Raw genomic sequence first — 23126 nt, forward strand, 5'->3', positions numbered from 1 at the left:
GTGTGGGCGTACTGGGGTTTTGTTATTGCATGTGGGATTAACCTTTTTCAGAAAACAAGCTCAGGTGTAATTTCTATCAAGGTTCCATTACTGTCGCATATTGAGAAACCGTTTCTCCATCAAATGAAAATGTTACATCCACAAGATGTTCATTTTTCTAATTGGAATAACAAGATGGCTCCGGCACACATTTATCTGTTCTCCATCGCTGGGTGTGATCCCGGCAACGTCTCGATGAGATGAAGAGTCTGATAGTCTAACAATGCAGATTTCCCTAATGTACACAAACAGAAGGAAGCAGGGAGGAGATGTCAATATTAGCAGTGCTAATAGTCTCAACTGCTACCAATGCTAATGGCCATAATGCCTCAGCGGTATAGAAAATTACAAGCTACACTCACTGGCCACTTTATTAGTTACACTGGGAATATCAGGTCGGACTCCTTTTTAACTTCAGAAAAGCTTTAATTCTTCATGCCGCTGTTCTGTAACACCCGAAAGGCGCTCTATTGGAGATCTGGTGACTATGGAGGCCATTTGAGTGCATTTGATAACTCACTGATATATTTAAGAAACTAGTTTCAGATGATGTGAACTTTATGACCTGTTGCGTTATCCAGCTGGGATCACCCATCAGAAGACTGGTACACTGTGAGGATAGTTAGCAGCATGGTCAACAACATTACTTCAGTGGGCTGTGGCGTTTAAATGATATCCAGATAGTACTAAGGAGCCCAAAGTGCCGCAAGAAATTTCCCCCCACACCATTACACCAATACCAGCCTGATAATGCAGGATGGGTCCATCCTTTCATGTTGCTTACTCCAAAATCTGACACTACCATCTGAATGTCGCAGCAAAAATTGAGACTCATCAGACCAGGCAGCATTTTTCCAGTCTTCTATTGCCCAATTTTGCTGAGCCCGTGTGAAATGGAGCCTCAGTTTCCTGCTCTCAGCTGGCATGTGTGGCAGCTTGTCTGACACCAGTAACCGTCCCATGTCTAAAGTAAGCCAAAGTTGAAGGGATACCTCAAAAGAAGCACAGATCCAAAAGCACTCTCATCTTTCAAGTGTTAATCACCGCACTACTCTCAGATAATTCACTTTCTTTAGTGTTTTAAACCTGTAGCTTTACTTGAAAGAATCAGTTACCTGTAAGAAGCTGGTAAGACCCTGGCACTAAGCAGGAAAGAGATCAAACCCAAACCAATCACATTTTCATGTGCAACATCAAAAAGGTGTTTCTTACTGTGTTGTTTCCATTTCCATTTAAATGTACACCACTGTCGAACAGCGGGGAGGATACTCGACTGTGATCTGGCCCCGGAGACCCTGAAACAAACAGCAGAATGATTCATGTTTACAAAAATCTTTTGAAGAATCACTGTTAAAGATTTAATCCAACTTCTCACCTTTTCTATCAATATTTGAATTCATCTGGAAACAAAGGCGAGTCATGAGTTGCACATAAACCTCAAACAGCATGTTCCAGCTCGTAGTCTTAAATTATAAGGGTTATTATTGACGTTATTCTGCTGCCCTGCCTTTAGCCATGCAGCATAGATCACAGGCAGAATCCAAAAAGACAAATGCTGCTCGTTGATATGATATTAGCTTGGCGTTGGAGGAACTGCCTTCTGATTCGGTCACACTCTGTAAAGTGTGGCAAGCAGCTCCTGGCCTTTCCTGCCTGTCATTTGTGCCATGGTACAACAAAGGCCGGCTTAGAGAGAATACAACTTGAACCTTTTCACTCTCAGACAACAAAAACCACAATTCACGGGGCCAAACAGCCTACAGCTAAAAACCTGAGCATCTCTGCACTGCAGCCTTCCCATGAATGTTAACACACCCGCATGATACAAAGGTTGGATTTCTCAAAGCGCTCACACTTTGATTTCCGGAGAATGTGGCGATTTATCGAGCTATAAATATTCATGCGTGCCTGTTAGTATTAATTATTTTTCTACATCTGTGTGCTCTTCGTAATTAGATAAATTGTACAAAGTGATTGTTGTGTTTACTGTGGGGACTGAAATCATTTGTATTGCATGGGGTTCATTCATTCATTTTGCTTACAGCTAATTCATAGCAGAACAATTATTAGCGGCTCAGCAGTCTGAGTGTTCGCTGCAAACACAAAACTGTCAACATCTAAAGGCCCAGATGTAATGCAGGAAGTTACAGACTGTGACATTGATGCATTAGCTGTGTTTACTACAGTTAAAGAACTTTATTTGTAAGAGTTAGGAGATAAAATCAGTACCAGTTTCTTATCCTTCCTTTAAAACGGACCAAGAGCTTAGGTAGGTTTAGCCTAATTTAGGATTAAAAGATAAATCACAAAAATCTGACCGTCAAAGGATATAGTAGGTCAGGGGTGTCCAGTCCTCGAGAGCTACTGTCCTGCAGCTTTTACATGTATCCCTACACCAACACAGCTGAATCAAATGGTTGGATTACCTCTTCAGCGTGCCATCAAGTTTGGCAAAGGCATGATAGCAAGCCATTAATCTGCAGGACAGTAGCTCTCGAGGACTGGAGTTGGGCACACCTGTAGTAGGTCATCCGGCTCATGATCTATCACAGTTTAGATCAGGGGTTTCGAACTCCAGACCTCGAGGGCCGTTGTCCTGCAGGTTTTAGATATCACCCTGATTCAACACACCTGAACCAAGTCATTAGTTCATTACCAGGCCTCTGGAGAACTTCAAGACATGTTGAGGAGGCAATTTAGCCATTTAAATCAGCTGTGTTGGAACAAGGATGCATCTAAAACCTGCAGGACAGCGGCCCTCGAGGCTTGGAGTTCGAGACTCCTTGTTTAAATTTTATTGACCATAAAACAACAAATGTGACCTCAACCTTGAGCACAGATTGGACGAGTAGAGATTTCTGTGAACTGTAAACAGATGGCATGAGCTCATCAGTCCTTCAACTAGATGATCTGCATCTCAAAACCACCGACGACCATCTGATTTGTATTAGTTTTTTAAAATTATCTGCATTTGTAAACACACCTGAAACCCCCAACAATAAGTCAGCAGAGCTGATTGAAACAGCTAGCCTGAATTTGCCTGAAGATCAGAAAATCCAACTACCGGCAACAACGGTATAAAGTGCTTTAACACGTAATATATACAGCAAATAGAAACAGCTGTTTGTCTGGCGTATAAAGCCTGCAGAGTGGCATCAATCTTTTTATCCAATTCTGGGGAAGAAAGAGAATTAGCATATGCCCTAAAATATCACTACCTTTTTTTTAAGAAAGTGAGAGTAAAAACATGAGCAGCAGTATTTGAATTTTAAATGTGATGGCAGTTGGTGGGTTGTTTACTTGTTGTGAAAACTGAAGTGAAACTGTCAATGGGACAGGCGATTTTAAAAATCCTTTCTCTACAAAACATCAGACAAAGTGCTCATCAAATGTCACTTGAACCCAAACGAAGGTCACGGGATCTTTGTTTCCCCCATTCAATCCAAAACTCGATTATTTAGATTTTTAGCACAGGAAACCAACAAAAAAACAAACCAATTATATCTGAAGTTTCCAATTATCACAGTTTGGGGATTTTTGCAAAGCAAAAAAACGATCAGAGAAACTAGCAATCAAATTTGAGTTGGTGTACTAATCAATTAAAGCTGAGGTCAAGAAAAAATGCTTTTTGTGTCAGACTCCTGCCATCCCTGCTGGCTCTGTTTTCAGCGCTACAAAATCCAACCACCAACAGCCCTTCTGTTTTTGTTTGTTTGTTTGTTTGTTTATTGCCTTTTCTGAATTTCAGTAATGACATCACCACAGCCCCACCTTGAAATTAGATCAAACCACAGCTACACGGTCCTGATATACAACAGACAATCTTACTTTTGTAGTGTTGAGCTCTGACGCTTGCACATATTTCTCCTGTTTTACACAGTGAATCTGTTAGTAAGTAAACAAATTCTAAAATAACCAAACTTTTGCAGGCCTGTATTTTTTCTTCGCTCTGTTGTCCAGCACTTCATTAGCCATCTACATGGGCCTCACATGTGAAAAACATCTATTTATAATTACTATATTGTTACTTTATTTTCTTATGACACACTAAAAAACAAATGTAAACTTCTGTGTAAAAACATGTTTTTTGACTGGTATCAGAAATGAAAGCAAAGGGGAGGCAGTTAAGATAATGATTTACTGTAATTTGGTGGGAAACTAAAATGCTGCCTGTCATATTAATAACATGAAAACATTTAAAATGACATTTATGCTGTATGTTTTAACTTTTATCTTCTATTTTTATCATTGTGTATATTTCCAGTTTTTATCTGTTGTACAGTGTCCTTGGGTGCTTTGAAAGGCGCTATTTAAATAAAATGTATTATTCTTATTATTATTATTATGCAATGCTTTGTTTTTTTGTTTTTGTTTTTAAATGAAACGTTAGAACTCAAACATGTTTTCAGACATTTCTCACCCGCCTTCACTCTGATGTTAAGTATATGATAAAGTATTGCACAGTGTTCCAATAAATTGCCAAATTTACACTTTACTTTGAGGCTTGGTTTGTGTTGCTTTCTTCCTTGCCATCATTTTCTCACCGCTCTCACCTACATCCTTCGCTCCACACCTTTTATCGGCTCCACCTGGATGATTTTAGTGTCTCCGTTTTCATCTTTTCAAGCTGCTGAAGGTAAGTGCAGCTCTGGGTGTTTCTGACATTACTGCTCGCCTCGGGCCACCGAGCATGACAATTTATTACTCTGAAATGAACGCTCGTCTATCGAACAGGTTTAAAGCACCAAGTTGAGCAAAAAGACAATTTTCCATAAAAGCGGTTCGCTTCTCATTTGCTAAGAATGCTCAGTGCAATAAAGTTTATAGCCGGTTTAAACGGCGTCGATCAGCGTGCGCTTACCTAGAGGCAGTTTTAGAAATGATGGAACTTCTCGCAGGTAGCGAACAGTGATGGTAACCTCATCTCCCGCAGTACGCAAGAGGTGAACCTGGCGGGAGCGAGAGAGATTGATACAGATAGCGAGGGGGAGAGATTGCGAGTGATACAGCGAGATAAAACTTAATCTCATATAAATGAAACAAGCCACATTCATGTCAAGCTGTATGCTGCCTGAGCAAATGAAATGTAGCGGGAGATGAGTGAGGAATATTAAATCAGAAGTTAAAGCCTGGCTGAAGTGGTTCCACTTGAATCATCAAAAGGCAGATTTGGAAGGCCGGCTTTTCGCTCGTGACAGGCGGTGGCAAAGTGACAGCTGACACGACAAAGTAATTACGCTCTGAATGTCTCATTATCTGATGTGTAAGTGACATGTTCTCAGAGATGCAGTCACAGCAAACATATGTTTAATGCGATGAAATCTGCTTCTTCCATGCAGCCGATGAAATAAATGAAAAATTTGAGCAAATGAGACGCATGAACGAAAAGCGCAAGGTCACTTGTGCATGCCCTCGATGCATATCTGCCATCCTCTCCTGCATTATATGCTAGCCCTTTTACTTGAGCCCAAGCATCTGTCAGCGCCGACAGTGTGACAGGCTGCTATTAAATGTGCTGGATTTCGTTCTGAACAGAAACTGCTCATTATATGTTTTGACGCTCTGGAGGTGAATGTAGAGAACAGCTGTATGAGGCTGCACGAGGAAAAAGATATGGCAGACAGGAAGAGCGTGCGTGTGCGTGGGTGAGATGGAGGGATGGTCGCAAACAGCAGAGGGGATATTTAACAAAAGGAAGATGCTGTTTCAGAGGGAAACTGATCAAAATGAAAAGAAAGAAATTGTGAATGTAGAAGGGGGGTGGGGGGGGAACACCGCATACTGGCACCCTCACTTCCTGTGCAGGCTTTGATAATAATCGACTCTTTTTCAGGCTTTTCAATTTGTCACAGTGTAAACGAAAAGAAAAACAGCCTCCTGCCAAGATGACAACTCAGATTGTTGAGGCGCACCTCCCTGTTGATAAACAGCGGGATTTGGTGTTACACCTGGAGGATGGATGGAAGAGTAATGGGCAGATGGAGCAGGGTATTGGCTTTTTGCAAGAGTCAAATACAAAAATACTCACAACTTCCTCGTGAGTACAGTGCTCTACATTAATGCCATTGACCTAAAGAAACAAACAGAGATGAAACACAAACATTTAGTTTAACATAAGACTATTAAGGACTTGTATTCTCACTAACAGGGTCAGAGGTGTCACAGGCCTCCATCTCTAGAATATGACTCGCAGGGTGATGTGCTGTTTAGTCACCTCGGTGTAGTTCTGGACAGGCCTACCAGGTCCAGAATAACAGCTCCTGCACTAAAGTGATTAATATTTATGTATGAAGAACATTTTCATAATCCAAACTAATTATGTGTTTTGGGAGTTTCTTGAGTTATGACCAAAAAATGTTTTGCAAGGCTACGGTGACTTTCAGCTCTCTAAGTCCCAGTTCAGGCCAAGTTAGCAGAACATAAATTCACCAGCCACTTTGTTAGGTACACCATGTTAGAACCCAATTTTGCCTTCACAGCTACCTCAGTTCTTCATTGCATATGTTCAGCCACGTGCTGCAAGCATTCCTAAGCGATGTTAGTTCATATAGATACGACAGCATCACACAGCTCCGTATTTATGATGCGAGTCTCCCATACCAGCACATCCACAGATGCTCTATTAGATTGAGATCTGGTGACTGGAGTCCATTTGAGTACATTCACTGGCATCAGCCTGAATCGTTCATGCAAGGCAGGATGGATCCATGCTTTCATGTTTTTCCAGAGATCTATTGTCCAGTTTTTGTGAGCCAGTCCAGTGAGGACTGCCAGTGCGGTCTTCTGTTGCTGTAGCCCATCTGCTTCAAGGCTGGAGATGTTGAGCATTGATGTTGAGGTGATCTTCTGCTTGGTTATAACAAGTGCTTGTTTGAGTTACTGTTACCTTCCTATCAGCTTAAAGCAGTCTTGTCATTCTCCTCTGACCTCAACAAGGAGTGTTCTCTCTCTCTCTCAGCGTCTAAAGGTGTACCTAACAAAGTGGCCAGTGAGTGTATAGTTGACCCCAAAACACAATGCCTTGAGCTACAGAGGCAAAATAATATGAAGTGAAAATAAGATCAAATAAGATGCTAAATCATTATAAAGAGAATAAAAGCAGATGGAAATTATCTCCAAGACAGGAAAAAAAGAAAAACACCAATCATCACCAAACAGAATTCCTACAAATATCAATATATTTAACGTAAAATGCAAAACTGTAAGTACAAATACAAAAAACTGCAACAAGACGGGAAAAGACACAGAGACACAGTGTTAAAGTTTATAAAAGTCTGTCATAATCTGCTGCAATTTGGAGAAACAACCTTTATATATAAATATATATCTTTTTATTCAGCTTTTTTCCCCATTTATTTATTTTTAAATCTAAGCTAAACTCATTTCACAGATTATCTCCCCTAAAAACAGTCGTCCAGCCTGAGCCTCCCCATGACTCCCAAAGTTTACGCACCAGCCCCTAATTTGTTCGTCTCCTGCCATCCAGGCAAACAGATGCAATATTCTACAATGTGACACTTCAAATAAGCCACTGCAAATACATATGAAACAGCGGTGAGAGATGGAAGCAGTGGCAGTTCTATTCATATTATTATTCGTAATCATTTTCAATATGAATGGTAATATTGCTTTGCTGTCCGTTGAACCTACTTGATATTCCAGATAAACAGCAGATCCAATAAAGCTGCCAGACGGATTCAAATTAACTTATTAAAAAGATTAAATGAATAGCATTACTAAACACTAGACACTAATGACTACCACTCTAAGGACCATCAGCTATTATTCATTGGTGATATTTTTTTAAATATAGAAACACATACATTGAGTGATTCCTGTAGCAATGATGTGTTTTGTTTTTTAAATCACATGCTGAATGATTCATTTGAAAAACATCATATAGCTCAAAAGATTCAGCTACCATTCCTTCAAATTAATAACCGTTAAAATGTGAGCGAAATTGAGATGCAAAGAGCCGCCCCGCTGGGTCGTGACCCCAACCAGCATCCAAGCAAATAAGTCAGAAACTGATACTGACCTGCAACACTGCGTCCCCGACGAACAGCTTCCCCGTCTGATCGGCTGCAGAGCGTCAATCGTCGAGTGTCAGAGGTTAATGAAAACATTATGAAATAATTGCTCATTTCATACACGGTAATGTGGTGGAAATGGCAATCAGTGTCCCCCCCAACCGTCTAATCTCAGACAACATCCTACAGCTCACAGAAAGAACACAGGAAGGCATGAAATTCGAAACTAATCAGGAAATAAACTCATTTGCAGCAGCACAGGAGGAAACAATGAGAGCTGTGTTGTGAAAAGATTCGTAAAGCTGTGTGAAAAGGGCTCTTAACGTCCTCGGGATATCAAGACATGATTTTCTCGCATCAGAAAAAGTATTAGGAAGCGCGTGGGCAAAAAGAAAAATTACCGGGAAATGATTCGCTCACATGATGCTCTAATATGGCTTCACGCAGGGAAACTTGGAGGTCATCAATTCTTAAAATTTAACTGACAGACATGATTAAAGTATTTTCCATCTAGTTAACAGCATGATCATATTACTCTTCCAATCTGGCGATGGTTTACTTCTCCACAGCACTTCATGCTCACTTATCATCAATTAACTGCCCTATTGGACTGATGAGCTGTTGTGAGAGATTACAACAGTTCATCTTTTACTTTGTGCCTCGCAGCAGGTGCACATAAATAAAAAATGTTTTCTTTCTGAGAGTTGCTGAGAATTCGATTGAAACGAAAGGAAAAAACCCGTCATGTCAAGTTTACTTTAACAACCTTTTAAAGCAATCAAAGAGCAGATGTTTGCGGTTTTTAGGGGGTGTTTCGTGCAGCTGGGTGCAGTAAACGGGGACAACGGGGTTTCCGGCAGAGCTTTCATTTTTTCTGATCACGGGGGGAAAGGGGGAAAAAGTCACTGAATACACAGAGAAAAAATAATTACGAAAATCCACAATCTTGACAACAAAAACAAAAATCCAATATTTATTTACATTTGCTAATCGCTTTCTCGGCACGGTGAGGCGGCAAGCATCGGCAGCTCTGCCTCTCACCTCTTTCTAAATAAAATTTTCAGTCCCATTTCCATTTTCACACCATTATAGCCAGACAAAAACACATGCAGCAACTGTGACCATCTCATCTGTGTTTTACCATCGCAGCCCGGCAGGCCACAGTTCTGGAACATCAGTTAAGAAATAGTTGTGTCCATATCAGCCAGTAATTTAGCTGTTTTTGTTATTTCGCTTACAGACACATGGAGGGTGGTTCATCTGACATGACAACAGAGGCTACGATAGACTTTTAGATTCAGGAAAAAGTTGCAGGAAACTTTGAAACGGCTTAATGCACTCCTATCATAGACTGTATAAAAACGTTGGATGCAGTGTCCTAATGAAGCAAAGCTGGTTCTGAGGCGCCTCAGATCTGCACGACCTTAGAGGTTGTTTACAAACAGAAGCCAGATTTTATACTCTGTGGGGAGAATGATCATGCTTCTCAGTGAACATATTCATAATAAGTTCATTATCTCATCAAGTCATCTTCAATACAACACTGCATTCACTTTTAAAGTTATGGTCCCATTTAGAGTAGTTTAGAAAATACAGTGTGATGGAGGCATGGCTGCCTTGTGATTGACAAAGTGCTACTGTATGGGCATGAAATGCATTTGACCTTTTTTGTCATCTTTTTTAAAACAAACAAAAAAACAAAAACAGCCAAAACAACAGCTTGAAGCTTCAAGAACAAGTTATGCATCCATCTTTTATATACAGTCTATGCACCATGTAAAAACTGTGCATACAATCAAAAAGCTGTGCAGTTGTCTCATACATGTTCTGTAACGTTTCCTAAATGTGTTGTAGATGACTTTCTGTGTGTCAGATTTCAAACTGATTATTCGCGTCTGTGTTTTACTTCTCTGACGTTCACATGTGAAAATGGCTTTATACGTACTGCAGTGCGTCCTGATAAATTAAAACTCAGTACAAACTCATGCTGTGAAGCTAATTTTTTAAGAATCAGATGGGGGTATTTTCCGCAACTATCCTGCCTCACATGGATCACACAGCAGGAAATAATCCACTTTGGGCACTTTGCACTACGGGAAATATCTACAGAGTGGTTTATGGCTGGGAATTATCTGAACTGAACAAGCAAAACCCAACATCACACACACTCAGGGCTTTGCATTCTTCCCATGCAGCTCTTTTGGTGAATTCCTAAAAACAAAAAAGTTCATCAAAAGCACTGCATGTGTAAAAACAGCTCAAGTATAAGGATGCTATCAAACTATAAGACTTTTTTAAATCTTACAGACAAATCTTGTCAATTTAAGTACCAATATAATAATAATTTATTATGTCTGTAATCACTTTGAACCGTGAAACTCAACGATGCACTGAAAACCATTTCCAAAGCCACATTAAAGTAGTGAGATGAAATGCTTTCTTACCTACTTGATCTTTAAAAATCTTTGAAATAACCACTGGCACGTTGTGCTCTGCACCTCCCTGAAAAGCAGGAGAGAAAGATGAGGATGTGCATTTCTGAGTATGGGTGGTAAAATTTGCTGCCAAAACAGCTTTTTCAAACAGCCATCTCTGCCACCCAAAGCCTTTCATTTCCACTGTAGTCTCAAAACTTATCTGCTTACTTTGATGCTTAAGCCCAGACCGCCGGTCGCTTGTCTTCGCAGTACAACAGTTCTGTGCTTTAGAAAGTGGGAGTTTCTTATTGGCAAAAGGATATTGTGAACATTGAAAAGTATGCTGGAGTTATGCGGCATGAATTACAAAAAGCGAGCCTGGAGGCCTCGGGTGCACTTACATTTACTTGGGATTCACTTCCACTCGTGCAAACCACATCCAGCTTCTGTATGGTTAATACCTCTTTGGTCAATTTCAGGCAGACATCATAGGTATTGTTGGTCTCCTCATTGTACAGCAAAGCAATTCCAGATTTTGTCTGTTGGAGTTGAGAAGAACATTGACATTTTGCCAAGCAGAGCAATTACGTAGACAATGAACATTTTAATCCTCTTTTCTCAACGTGCCATTTGTGCACCCCGTTCTACTAGTCTAGTTTTGGGTTAATTGGTTTTGCCTGACATTGTGAAACCTTAGTGTAAGGATTTTTTCTTTCAGTTCAGTGTTTCTACCTTATGAAACCAGAGATACACAAAAGTTCAGGCAGTTGTGCCAGAAAGTCTAACTTTGAGGACAGAAATGACAACAGTCAGCCAGATCAAAGAAGCACAGACGTTACAGTTCACGCTTTTTCTGTTTCTTTGTAGATGAAGAACCTTCAAGCATCTGAAAACTGAATGCAGTGCAGCTCAAATTTAACGCTCTTTCTGTTCAGTATCATTATCTGCAAATATCAACAGAAATAAAAGAAGCAGCCATCTCAAATTATTCACCTTTTTGATTAAGCAAAAGACTGTCAGACAATACCTTCTGTAACACTTCAAACGATACGGCTCATATGACGAGATTGAAAAATGGTAAAAAACTATGTTTATATCTCGAAACACAAACTACGTTTAGACCAAGATACTAGCAGCCAGGAAATATTAAAAAATAATTTTGGCCACTTTGGTTTAGTTTATGCTAACAACTTATAATTAATACTAACAAAATACAGATGAGGAGCCTAAATAAGTATTTTTGAAACAAGCAGAGGTTTTGACCCAATAATGGGTCAATAACTGGAATTAGTATACAGTTGGAAACATTTTGCCATTAAAAGAAACTAACTGTAAAATTCATCAGCTCGCTGTCTGGGTTTGACAAAAGCCATGTCTAATTCTGCACCAATCGTTCACCATTCATTCAGAAAATTCAGGCAGTCTGTTGATTTCCATCAAATGTTCAAAGGTCAAAGCTGGTCATGGCATGGACGGAAAAAACAAACAACAGGCAGGTGTCGACATTTTGATGTAGAATAAAGTGTTGCTTAACAAATTCAGAAATATTGAACAGAACAGGAAATTCAAAGTGAGCTGACGGCCCTGCAACGTCTGCATGTATACAAACTAGCATTTTTAAATGGAAACAACACCGTTACACTAGTTACATTTATGTGCATCTAAATTCTGTTTCATTTGTTGCATGGTGAACTTTACACGTTGGCCCGTTACAGTGACCTCACTTACCTGAATTACTGACCCTGTGATGCAAATTGTTACATTCCCCACATGGATCTGTTGGTACGGAAAGTAACAGAATACTAGATGGAGAAACTTGAGGAGGCTGTTTGGGTCGTTTGGAAATTATTTATTGCCACAATGTCAGAAACTATGCATAAATTGGCTTCTGGGAGAGCCAAAGACAACACAACAGCACCCCCAACACAAAACAAAACCCCTTCATCTAACAAACTTTAAACTTTGTCTAAAGAAAGGTGACAGTCCTGCGCTTCAACTCCCTAACAAACTAGTGGAACGAGAGAAAAAGGTGAATATCAAGAGAAACTCTCCTGGCAACTCTGACCACAGGAAACCTGTTGGGAAATGTAACACAAGACAATGACACAAAGGGAAAAATAAATTGACAAGCACAAAGAAGCAACATATGAATCTTCATCAGCAATGACATGAAAGGTGGAAACATCAGGAGCTGCTGGGAGGATCGACGTCCTCACAACTTTCATTTTGGAACTCTTTTTCAACCACAACTAGATATTGAGAATCTATCACCAGCAGGGTTACTGAGCTTCAAAATGTTTGCTTGGCAAGCATTCAGAAAATACAGAAATAACATTTTGTGGCAGTAGATGGTGTAATTTCAGTTTTGAACCAAAATCAAACCCTTTAACAAAAAGCATCCATCCACACGCAGTTACTGAGACTAATGGAAGACAGTGTTTCAGCGCGGTAACATGTTTGCATGCCGATGCCAGAGTTCAGCTAGAAGCAATTTGGTACCTGTGCATTTAAACTAAAGTTAGTAATTATAACTAAGCTTAGCTTCAAACACACTAAAGCTTCAACAGCATTTTATAAACCCATAAAAACAGCCCCATCAGTCCATATACAAGTCAGTTCTGAAAACGGGATACTAGGGAATTGCTTTGGGTCTAACACCGTAAACGTTGGAATAAAGTGCACATTACCTGCAGTGACCGTCATTACTTCTCAAATAAGTTCAACTCCTCTACATCTTTCAGTGACACTGAGCGAATTCTTGGAAAATGAAGCTCTGTGCAGGAAAATTCTTATTCCAAACACATTCTAAGTATTAGGATGGGCGGCCAGTCATGGTGTAAGAATTAACTCAACATGTTTTTCATATTTGGAGAAACAAGAAAATCCTAGCAAATGCCCCAGAGAAGGGCCCAGACAGCATTGCGTTCTGATGAAAGCACCAACAATCTATATCATTTTGAAAATGGTACCACAGAGGGCTGAAATACATTGTTCCTGTAGGTCTAGTCATAACATTTCATAATCTGTGATGCAAGACATCATATAGACAAACGATTATGCCCCCTCTAAACCTCCTCCCCGCTCATATTGGTTGTTTGAAAGGGCTGAATTGATGGAGTGAGTTACATTACTTCCCAAAGCTTCATCACAATTCAGTCAGGAGAGTCAATAAGATTGATGGATGATCTGGCATTTAAACAAATGAAAAAACAATGGTCTACATTTGATGGAAAAACAATTGCCTGTTTGTTGAAGTGACCTGACTGTGAAGTAAGAGTTTTCTACACACAAAGACTAAACGCAGTAACACAAACTACAGGGTGGGCCATTTATATGGATACACCGTAATAACATGGGAATAGTTGGTGATATTAAAGTCCTGTTTGTGGCACATTAGTATATGTGAGGGGGCAAACTCCTCAAGATGGCTGGTGACCGTGGTGGCCATTTAGAAGTCGGCCATCTTGGATACAACTTTTGTTTTTTTTCAATAGGAAGAGGGCCATGTGACACATCAAACTTATTGGTAATGTCACAAGAAAAACAATGGTGTGCTTGGTTTCAACGTAACTTTATTCTTTCATGAGTTATTTACAAGTTTCTCTTTGTTCACAGCCATTGACATGTCGAAGAGGTTAACATGTGAGGAGCGGATCGAAATTGTGTTGATATCTGGTGAACGCAGTAACCGGGTCATTGCAGCAGATTTCAATGCAAGACACCCTACGAGACCACCCATCTCCCATGCTACAGTTAGCAAACTGCTTGCTAAGTTTCGTGAAACTGGTTCAGCGTTGGATTTGCCAAAATGTGGACGCAAGAAAACTGTCACTAATGAAGAAACATCAGTGGCTGTCCTAGCTTCATTCAGCAAGAGCCCACACTAGCACTCGCCGCATGTCACTGGAGAGTGGCATTAGTCGAGCATCCCTTCGGCGGATATTAGCTACTCACAAATGGCACCCTTACAAACTCCAGCTACTGCAGCATCTCAACGAGGATGACCCAGATCGGCGCACAGAATTTGCAGAATGGGCAAAACAAAAATTGGAACAGGACCCTCAGTTCACCCAGAAGATTTTGTTCAGTGATGAGGCAAACTTTTATGTGAATGGTGAAGTTAACAAACAAAACCACCGCTATTGGTCTGACACTAAGCCACATTGGATGGATCCCTCCAAGACTGTTGGCACAACAAAAGTGATGGTTTGGTGTGGTATATGGGGTACAACGATAGTGGGTCCATTCTTCATCAATGGAAACCTCAAGGACACTGGATATTTGAAATTGCTACATGATGATGTGTTTCCCTCTTTATGCATTAAAGCTGGCACGTTCCCTGAGTTTTTCCAGCAAGATGGTGCACCACCACATTATGGGCGCCAGGTCCGAGCATTCCTAGATGAACAGTTTCTTGGAAAGTGGATTGGTCATCGTGGGCCAGTTGAATGGCCCCCAAGGTCTCCCCCTTAGACTTTTGTCTTTGGGGTCATCTGAAGGCAATTGTCTATGGTGTGAAGATACGAGATGTGCAGCACCTGAAACTACGGATACTGGATGCCTGTGCTGGCATTTCTCCTGTGGCGTTGCTATCAGTGTGTGAGGAGTGGGAGAAGAGGGTTGCATTGACAATCCAACACAATGGGCAGCACATTGAACACATTTTATAAGAAACTTGTAAATAACTCATGAAAGAATAAAGTTACGTTTTCACCAAGCACACCATTGTTTTTTTTATTGTGACATTACCAATACGTTTCATGTCACATGGCCCTCTTCCTATTGAAAAAAACAAAAGTTGTATCCAAGATGGCCGACTTCTAAATGGCCACCATGGTCACCAGCCATCTTGAGGAGTTTGCCCCCTCACATATGTGCCACAAACAGGACTTTAATATCACCAACCATTCCCATATTATTACGGTGTATCCATATAAATGGCCCACCCTGTACTACAATGAGTCTCCGATCAAAAACTACACATTTAAGGCTTCAATTGGCTCCCACATCAATGATGATCATAAGCAGAGAACTGGGAAAAGTGCCTTTAAATCAGCACCATATCATTTTTATGTCCTTTTTGACTTTGACCCATTAAAAAGTGAGACACAAATTAAATTCAAAATAGACACTGTGCTGCTGGATTGTTTTGCTGTGATGCCCAAATTCCTGTAGAGCATAACATTCACCTTTTCATAGATGATGCACTCTTAAGTGATCAGAGTGGGTAAAAAAAAGCTCACAATCACAATGTGAGTGGGGTCAACCAATTCTCTGCTGGGAGACTTGAGAATGAAGGTCGAGCTCAGTTGCCTCTAAGGAAGACGGAATATAAATGAAGGCTTTGCGAGAATATACGGCCACTGCAGCAGGAGAGCAGCGGCTACATTCAAAAGACACAAAAACAGTCTAAACGCTGCTGAAATGACAAAGGAAACCAGCTTCACCTCTTGCTTCTTTCTACTCTGTCACTGCCCACCCTCTCAGGCAGCTCCCTTTGTGCAGCCCTTATTGTTTCTTGTTGAATGACAGCACTGTAAAACTCTAAATAATAACACTGTATAATAAACTGACAGAAAAAATGCATTTGGTCTTGTCAACTGCAGATCACACATGACATTCAAACATAAACAATTTCAACTCCATAAACTTTACATAATTGTTCTGAGGGCGCTGAGTCTCATAGGAACAAAGACGTCTAATATAGTTTTTATTTTGCTGCTGACATTACAGAAATGATGAAAAACTAGTTATTTTGCGCTTTAATATAGCAAAACACAAACTGTTAAATCAAAAGATTTACAAGTTTCCAAAATGAAAATCCAAACTTTAAATGGGGCTATAGCCGCTCTTCATTTTGAATGGCAGCTGTGTGCCGCTGAGCAAAGAGCCAAGCTACACTACAGAAGGAAGTTAAAGGATCAACTTCATGCTAATACGATGCATGTGATAGCCAGACAAGAACAATAACGATGAACAACCCGGAGCCTGTGCACGTCACAGTTTCCACACACAGAAGGTGATTTATCTTTATAATATCCTGCATAAATTTAGAAGCATCGACGATCAAGTGTAGGCAGATGGCCCTCGCAGAGATGTGCAAAAGGAACTCTCAGTGCAATCACAATAAATGTGGAGACATCCACACAGGCGCTAAGAAAATAAGTAGAGTTCACAAATTAGAGATCATTTAGGTGAGTATAACTCATAAAAGGCACGCATGCATGCCACTCAAATAAAGAAGACTGCAGCTGAGTTCACTTTAGTGGAAAACAAGAACACAAAGATTGTGAAGTTTCAATGAATACAAACTTGACCTTCAACCAATGAAAATACAGTTTGTTTTTCCCCACCTACTGGTGGTTTATTTTGTTTCTGAAACAAAGAAATCTCCTGTTTTTAAGTCTGTCAGCTCTTCAACAAGCTATCTTTGAACATACCAGATTACATCAGACCGTGCCGTTGGCAAATATATCAGTCAGCAGGGACGAAATCTGCAATATATCAGAGCGTCGGTTTGAGCAAACAGAACTCGGCATAGTGTGTAATTGTGTGGAAACTTCAGGGACAATAAATAAAGGAGTTTAAAGCTGAACACATGCAGCTGTGTGTACAAGGTTCACAACACATTCATGTGACAAATATCAATTTTCTTTTACAAGTCTATCTATGCACGATTTAAGAAACAGCTGCCAGAGAGTGCTTGTGCTTCAGCTGTAGATACAGGATCGAAACACAACAGGCTTCAGAGTTCAGGTATCAGGAAACAGCTGCCCAATCAATGTATGCTAATCACCATCTCAACATTATGTGTTAATGCACTGCAGCGCTTCTCAGAAGTGAAATTGAATATTTTTAGCTGAGGCTTAATTATCCTTTTATCACTCCAACCTGTTTACCAAATTAAAATCATCATGAAGAAAGAATTTAAATGGCACTGGTGAACTGCAGAGGTAGTAAATGTATTATCTGACATCTTCAGCACTAATAATTTGCACCGTGCAGCTTTCCTGCAGTGTACCATTGAAAGTTGAAATCCATTCTGACAGCTGACACAACCTCGACCCGCTGGTTTTATTTGCTCAGCGAGCGTTGACTGCTCAGAAAAAAGGAGCTATGCAAGCAACAGTCCATTTAGAACAGACAAAAAGGCTTCCAATGCTAATGGCCACAAGATAAAACTAAGGGTCCTTTTACATTATGCTAACTGACGCTTACTCATTGCTAATGTGTGTGCCCACTCAAGGTTAGGAATGAGTATCTGCCCCAAGTGGAGGAGTTCAAGAATCTCAGGGTCTTGTTCAGGAATGGAGGAGGAAGAGGGAGATTGACAGATCAGAGAAGTATCTGCAGTAACAGACGCTGTGCCAGTCTGTCATGTTCAAGAGAGCAGAGTATAAAAGCTAAACTGTCGGTTTACTGGTTGAGACCGCAGACGCAAGCAGCAGAAATTAGCTTTTTTCATAGGCTGGCTGAGCTCTCCCTTAAAAATAAAATGGGGTGGGCATCAGCTAGGTGACGTGTTTAGGGCCAGCTGGGAGGAGACCAGCAGGTATGTCAAGCTCCTTTTACATTATGGAGCCGCATACAGCCTACTTTGAACTGAAGGGAGCCAGACCAGTGAAACTTCTCTGTCTGTCGATTTAAAGAAACTTAACTACACGTTTAATCTGTGAGACATTTAAAACTGTTTAATGTGCCAGTTTTTATACATGATGATGAAATGTTGTTGTAATAAATGTAACAAATCTGTCAGGATGACTCTTTGAACTTAAATTGTAAGAAATAAATGTGCAAAATTACAGAAGCAGCTCTGGCATGTCATTGCAACAATGTTAATTGACAAAAAACGCTTTTTCTCTTACTCTGTAATCATTGTAAAAAAATACAAATTTCTCCATCAGATGGTGAAAAACAGGAACTCTTCCAGCATTAACAATTTAACTATCACAACTGCGCATCTGGAAGAAGAACAACATCTCATTGGCGACAAAGATCCGCCTTTACCGAACCCTGATCCTGCCCATTCTACTTTATGGCACGGAGACGTGGACAATGCTCAAAAACGACCTGAGCAAGCTCGAAGTTTTCCAAATGCATTGCCTTAGATGCGTTCTCGGCATTTCCCTTCGCGACCGTCATTTGAATGACACCATCCTCACCAGCTGCGGCAGCCAACTGACGATCAGCGACCTAATCCAGCGCCGCCGACTCTGTTGGTTTGGCCACATTTGTCGAATGGACCCAAGCCGCTACCCCCATGGCCTACTCTAGTTGACCCGCCCCACCGATTGGAGGGTGCATCGAAATGCACCAAAGAAGACATGGATGAAACAAATCCAGGATGATTTGAAGGGCCTTCGACTTGACCTCGAGCAGGCAAGAACCATCGCCTTAGATCGAAAAGCGTGGAAGATAATCGTTGGTCAAGCAAGAGAACCTGCGGCACCTACAGCAGCGTACTGGTTGCGCGGCAGACCACCGCCGCTGGTCGCCCGCTAAGGACAAGAAGAAGAAGAACTATCACAACTATATTAGTATAATATAATTGGTCATGTGAGAAGTCTTTATCAGTAGGAAAAGCTCTCTCTCACAGGCCTGGGTGTCTCTGCTCAGACGGCTGTACCTACCACCAGGTCTAAATTCACCATCAATGATGAGCTTCCAGTTTCTTAAACTAATCCATAGACATGGAGAGATCCTGCAGACCTGATAAAGTAACGCTTTAAAACTGTGTTGCTTTTCATGACAAGCAGGTGATGACAACTCCAAGTGCACTCTGATCACAGTAAAAACTTTCCTGGAGTTAGTTTTGTAAAATATGGTAATTATTGGATTCAGAAAGGAAGATAATCCCGAGTATGCTGGTGCTGCTATGGAAAAGTCATCAAGAATTAAAGCGCAGACACTATTTCCACAAACATACTGGTGAAAAGAAGGATGCACAAAGGTTGAGCTGTCGTTGTGTGGCATTTTCATATCCTCACCAAGTCGCATTGCTGTAAATAGTAAAGATGTAACAAATATGCCGGAGTGATTGCTCTTAAGCCTCAGCATGTAATGAGCCATGGTTGTATGCTAAAATAACTTGTGGGTATTGCTAAATGAGGTACTTAACTGGATTGACAGTCTGATCTTAATAGTGAATTATCCTTTTAAAAGCACAAAAAACACAATCCATTGACTTTTTAAGTCTAGTAGTGGATGTTGTGGATTCCTATGGTGAACATGGATTAACTGCATATTAAAGTATTTAGCGATGGGGACCTTTTTCCCCAGGATGTAGGTAAACGTGTGGGAAATAGGAACTGTGTGAAGGCATTTGGGACCATTAAAGTGCAGCTCAGACCATCACTATTTAGACCATTATAATGCTCCAAACCTCTGAATCTGAATTTTAAAAGTATGTGTCATATAATGACTGCAAAGGTTTGCCCTGCCATACAATCATAAAGTTATCATGCAGTCTGTTATGGTTATTGCGGTACTGTTTTGCCAGCTTATTGTGTAGCTTGAAAACGATAGAGCATAAAAAGAAAACGGCCCTGTGGGACACCTGTACACAAAACAATCTTGTAAGACACCGCAAGCTTGTTGCATATTCTCTTTAGGCAGTCTGTCAGAAAGTCTTTAATCCAGAGAAAGAAAACTACTTTCAACATTCATATCACGCAGGCTTTGCAAAACCGCATTTCTTTGCAGTATATTCAAAGCTGAATTGAGTTAAAATCTTGTGACAGCATATCATATTCATCATGCTGACTGTGGTCAAATTGTGTCCTCTTTCCCCTTTGAAATAAAAACTGTGAGAGTGAAGCAGACATCTAATACAATCCAGTACAACAGCCCTGCAATGAAGTCTGTGCTTGTGAAGCAAAATAAGCAGGTTTCTTTTATTTCTTCCTTTTTGGTATTTTAGAGACATTGTTGGGGAGGCCTGGCAAATATATTTTCTTTAAAAAGCTTGAAAACTTGAGACTAGTCTTAACAGCAACCTAGTCTTAACAATGTAGACAAATTAGATTAAAAGCACATATCAGAAGACGTTCACATTAAGCCTTCATTGGTTCAGTGGGTTGTTGAGTTCAACACCTAAGTCGTCTCTTTACTGGATTATCTCAAGGTTTAGACACATTTTATTGAATCTGAATCCACTTAAAAATGAGAAACTGAGATACTTGTTTGTGGTTCCTAAATAACAAAAAAGCTATGCAAGTGGTTTTTGTTTGTTTTTTACTTCAGCATGATGATCATTCAATATTTGAAAAGATAATTAATGTATCCAATTTTTGCAATTTTGTGCAAAAATACAGAGTTTGGTCAACTGGCTTTGAAGTACGCTGAAACTAAGTTCAGTCAGTTCAGGCAGGGAGTCTTCCTCACGCTCTATCACTAACGCTGCATTCATGTTACATTTACTTTGATTACTAGTATCGTACATTTTACGACATCCAAGCTGTGATAATGACTGGGGGACTCTGAAAGCTATGAAGCTGAACAAATATAAAACAAAGCATTTTTTAACATTCATGGCAAAACTCTTCATAAAGAGAAACGTTGAGAAACGGCTTTTTCAATGATCTTACTTAAAAATGGGAGATTTGAGATCGGCCTGTAGTTGTTCAGAAGAGCCATGCTGATACACTGATATTAATTATGAATAACACTTTCAAAGAACAGCTCAAATGTATTACTACATGGGGGCAAGAAATATATATAGGTTTACTTTTAAAAATCAACACAACCAACTTGCTTTTTAGAGATTTTACCCAACAGAGGTCTTTAAGCGTTTTATTGATAGTTGTTTTTCTTTTTTCTTCAGGTAAAACGAGGCGAAACAGGGGAAAAAAAAAATCTCAGCAGGGCTGTCGGAGTGAAAGAACAGAAGTTGTTTCACAGAAGGTCAAGAATGAGCTTTAGTCAACGTTTGACGGCTGTCCTAGTGTACTCGGTTCATGCTCTCGGGGGTAAATAAATCGGAGAGCGATATGACATTGGTCATTAAACAGATTGGTCACACTGGTCAGGAGGAGTGCCGATGAACTCATCAGTGATGCACTTGAAGAGAGGCAGAGTTCACATTTGATTCATTTTGATTTGATGACTATAACTGTATCACTTAAGACCAGGCAGATACGGGAAATAAAACTGACTTTAATATCTTTGGCTGAAAATGTCAAAGCTCTTTATGACACAGAGCCCTAAAACATTAATGACTACCAACAATCTGAATTAGATCACGACTTCTATGAGCCCTGCACTGTAGTCAGCATCAGGATTTATTTATTAAGCCTTTAAACCATTAAAAACTCCAATTAGGAGTGAATGACTTAATCAAGTGTGAATGTCCTTGAAATATTCACAACCAAATGCCCAAGAGGGAAGCTATAGCCTTGAAGTTTATTGCTGCATTTTACAGTATTTTAACTGTAACTTTATTTTTCTTATAAATTATAAATTTCTTCTGCTTATCCAATCTTATTCAATCCAATGATTTGGTCCACCAACACTGTAGGTGGTTAACAACACCTAGAGCTTGACACTAATGCAGTTTGATATAATTTAAACCATTTTCAGAAAGCAAAAAACAATGCTGAGTATTATAGTTATGGACCATGGTCTCTCTAAAGGCTAGTCTAGAAAACCTCAAAATAACAAGACACACATTTCCGCTTTAAAAGTTTCGTCTCTGCAGCAGAAGATTTGCAACTGCTGAGAATACAGCATCAACATCTTAAATCAGGTTTTGTGCACTAAACCACTAAAGTACACGTTTACAATTGGCCACAGTGCTGGAGAGACTTATTTTGAATCATTTCAGGAACAAATCAATGCATGGCCCTTTGAAAATCTCACTGCCAATACAACAGCACTTAGTTCAATGAAGAGTGTGGAGCTTTTGCTGGAACCACTGTGGAACAACGTATCCTAGTCTGGTAGATGTTTTAAACTAGTAGATTGCACAATGTAATTCATAAAGCGCACAGCTCGCTAGACATCAGGGAATATCTGTGGAATATGCTTCTTAAACACAAAAGCACACTGCTGCTCTGCCAGACCAAATGCACAACAGTTGCTTTACAAAAAGAAAAAACTGTGAAACAGGGTTCAAGAAAAATATCACATTTTTTAGAAGAAACAGCACCTCTAAATTGTGTGAGACCGAGGCTGCAAACTGTCTAAACCATTATCTCAACTGTTTATGGTGTTTGTACCAGGGTATCACAGTACAGGCTCCACTGGGAGTGGGTAAAGTACACTTTTCAGACTTGAAGTGAACCAGAGTGAGATCGTACTTGGCACAACTGAAGTGAAAGCAGACGAAGCATAAAAGTAACCGTATATGCTCAGTGGATCACGAGCACCAGGATGCCTTTTTTTTTCTAGCAAAAAATTGCTGCTATCGACCGTTTCTGTAGGTGGCACATTCCCTGTTCACCGGAAACAAAATACTATCATCATCCTATGAGTGCGCTGAGATTTAGGCCGTTGTATTTCTACCCCTGTGGAGCTATAGTATTTCAATTACAAATAAAACATATTTGTAATATGTGCCTAATCTTTAGGCCAGTCTTGAAAAACTGGTGTTGGGGTTCAGCTTTTTGTTGAATCCAAATCCTTTCAAATCCCTTATCAAAGG

The 23126-nt window shown here is 40.1% G+C and overlaps 1 protein-coding gene across 1 annotated transcript in view; it reads right to left on the reverse strand.

Moving 5' to 3' along the window:
* sntg2 (syntrophin, gamma 2) overlaps positions 1 to 23126 on the reverse strand; it is a 103841-nt gene that overhangs the window by 65728 nt on the left and 14987 nt on the right. Inside the window, exons 2-8 of the mRNA XM_004559341.3 lie at positions 10888 to 11025; positions 10715 to 10771; positions 10514 to 10571; positions 8078 to 8121; positions 6068 to 6109; positions 4901 to 4988; positions 1252 to 1334 (exon numbers count right to left, since the gene is read on the reverse strand). Coding sequence (XP_004559398.2) covers positions 1252 to 1334; positions 4901 to 4988; positions 6068 to 6109; positions 8078 to 8121; positions 10514 to 10571; positions 10715 to 10771; positions 10888 to 11025 — 510 coding nt within the window. The remainder of the gene's footprint in view (positions 1 to 1251; positions 1335 to 4900; positions 4989 to 6067; positions 6110 to 8077; positions 8122 to 10513; positions 10572 to 10714; positions 10772 to 10887; positions 11026 to 23126) is intronic.

Source organism: Maylandia zebra, linkage group LG19 (assembly GCF_041146795.1).
Source record: "Maylandia zebra isolate NMK-2024a linkage group LG19, Mzebra_GT3a, whole genome shotgun sequence".
Lineage (NCBI taxonomy): Eukaryota > Metazoa > Chordata > Actinopteri > Cichliformes > Cichlidae > Maylandia > Maylandia zebra.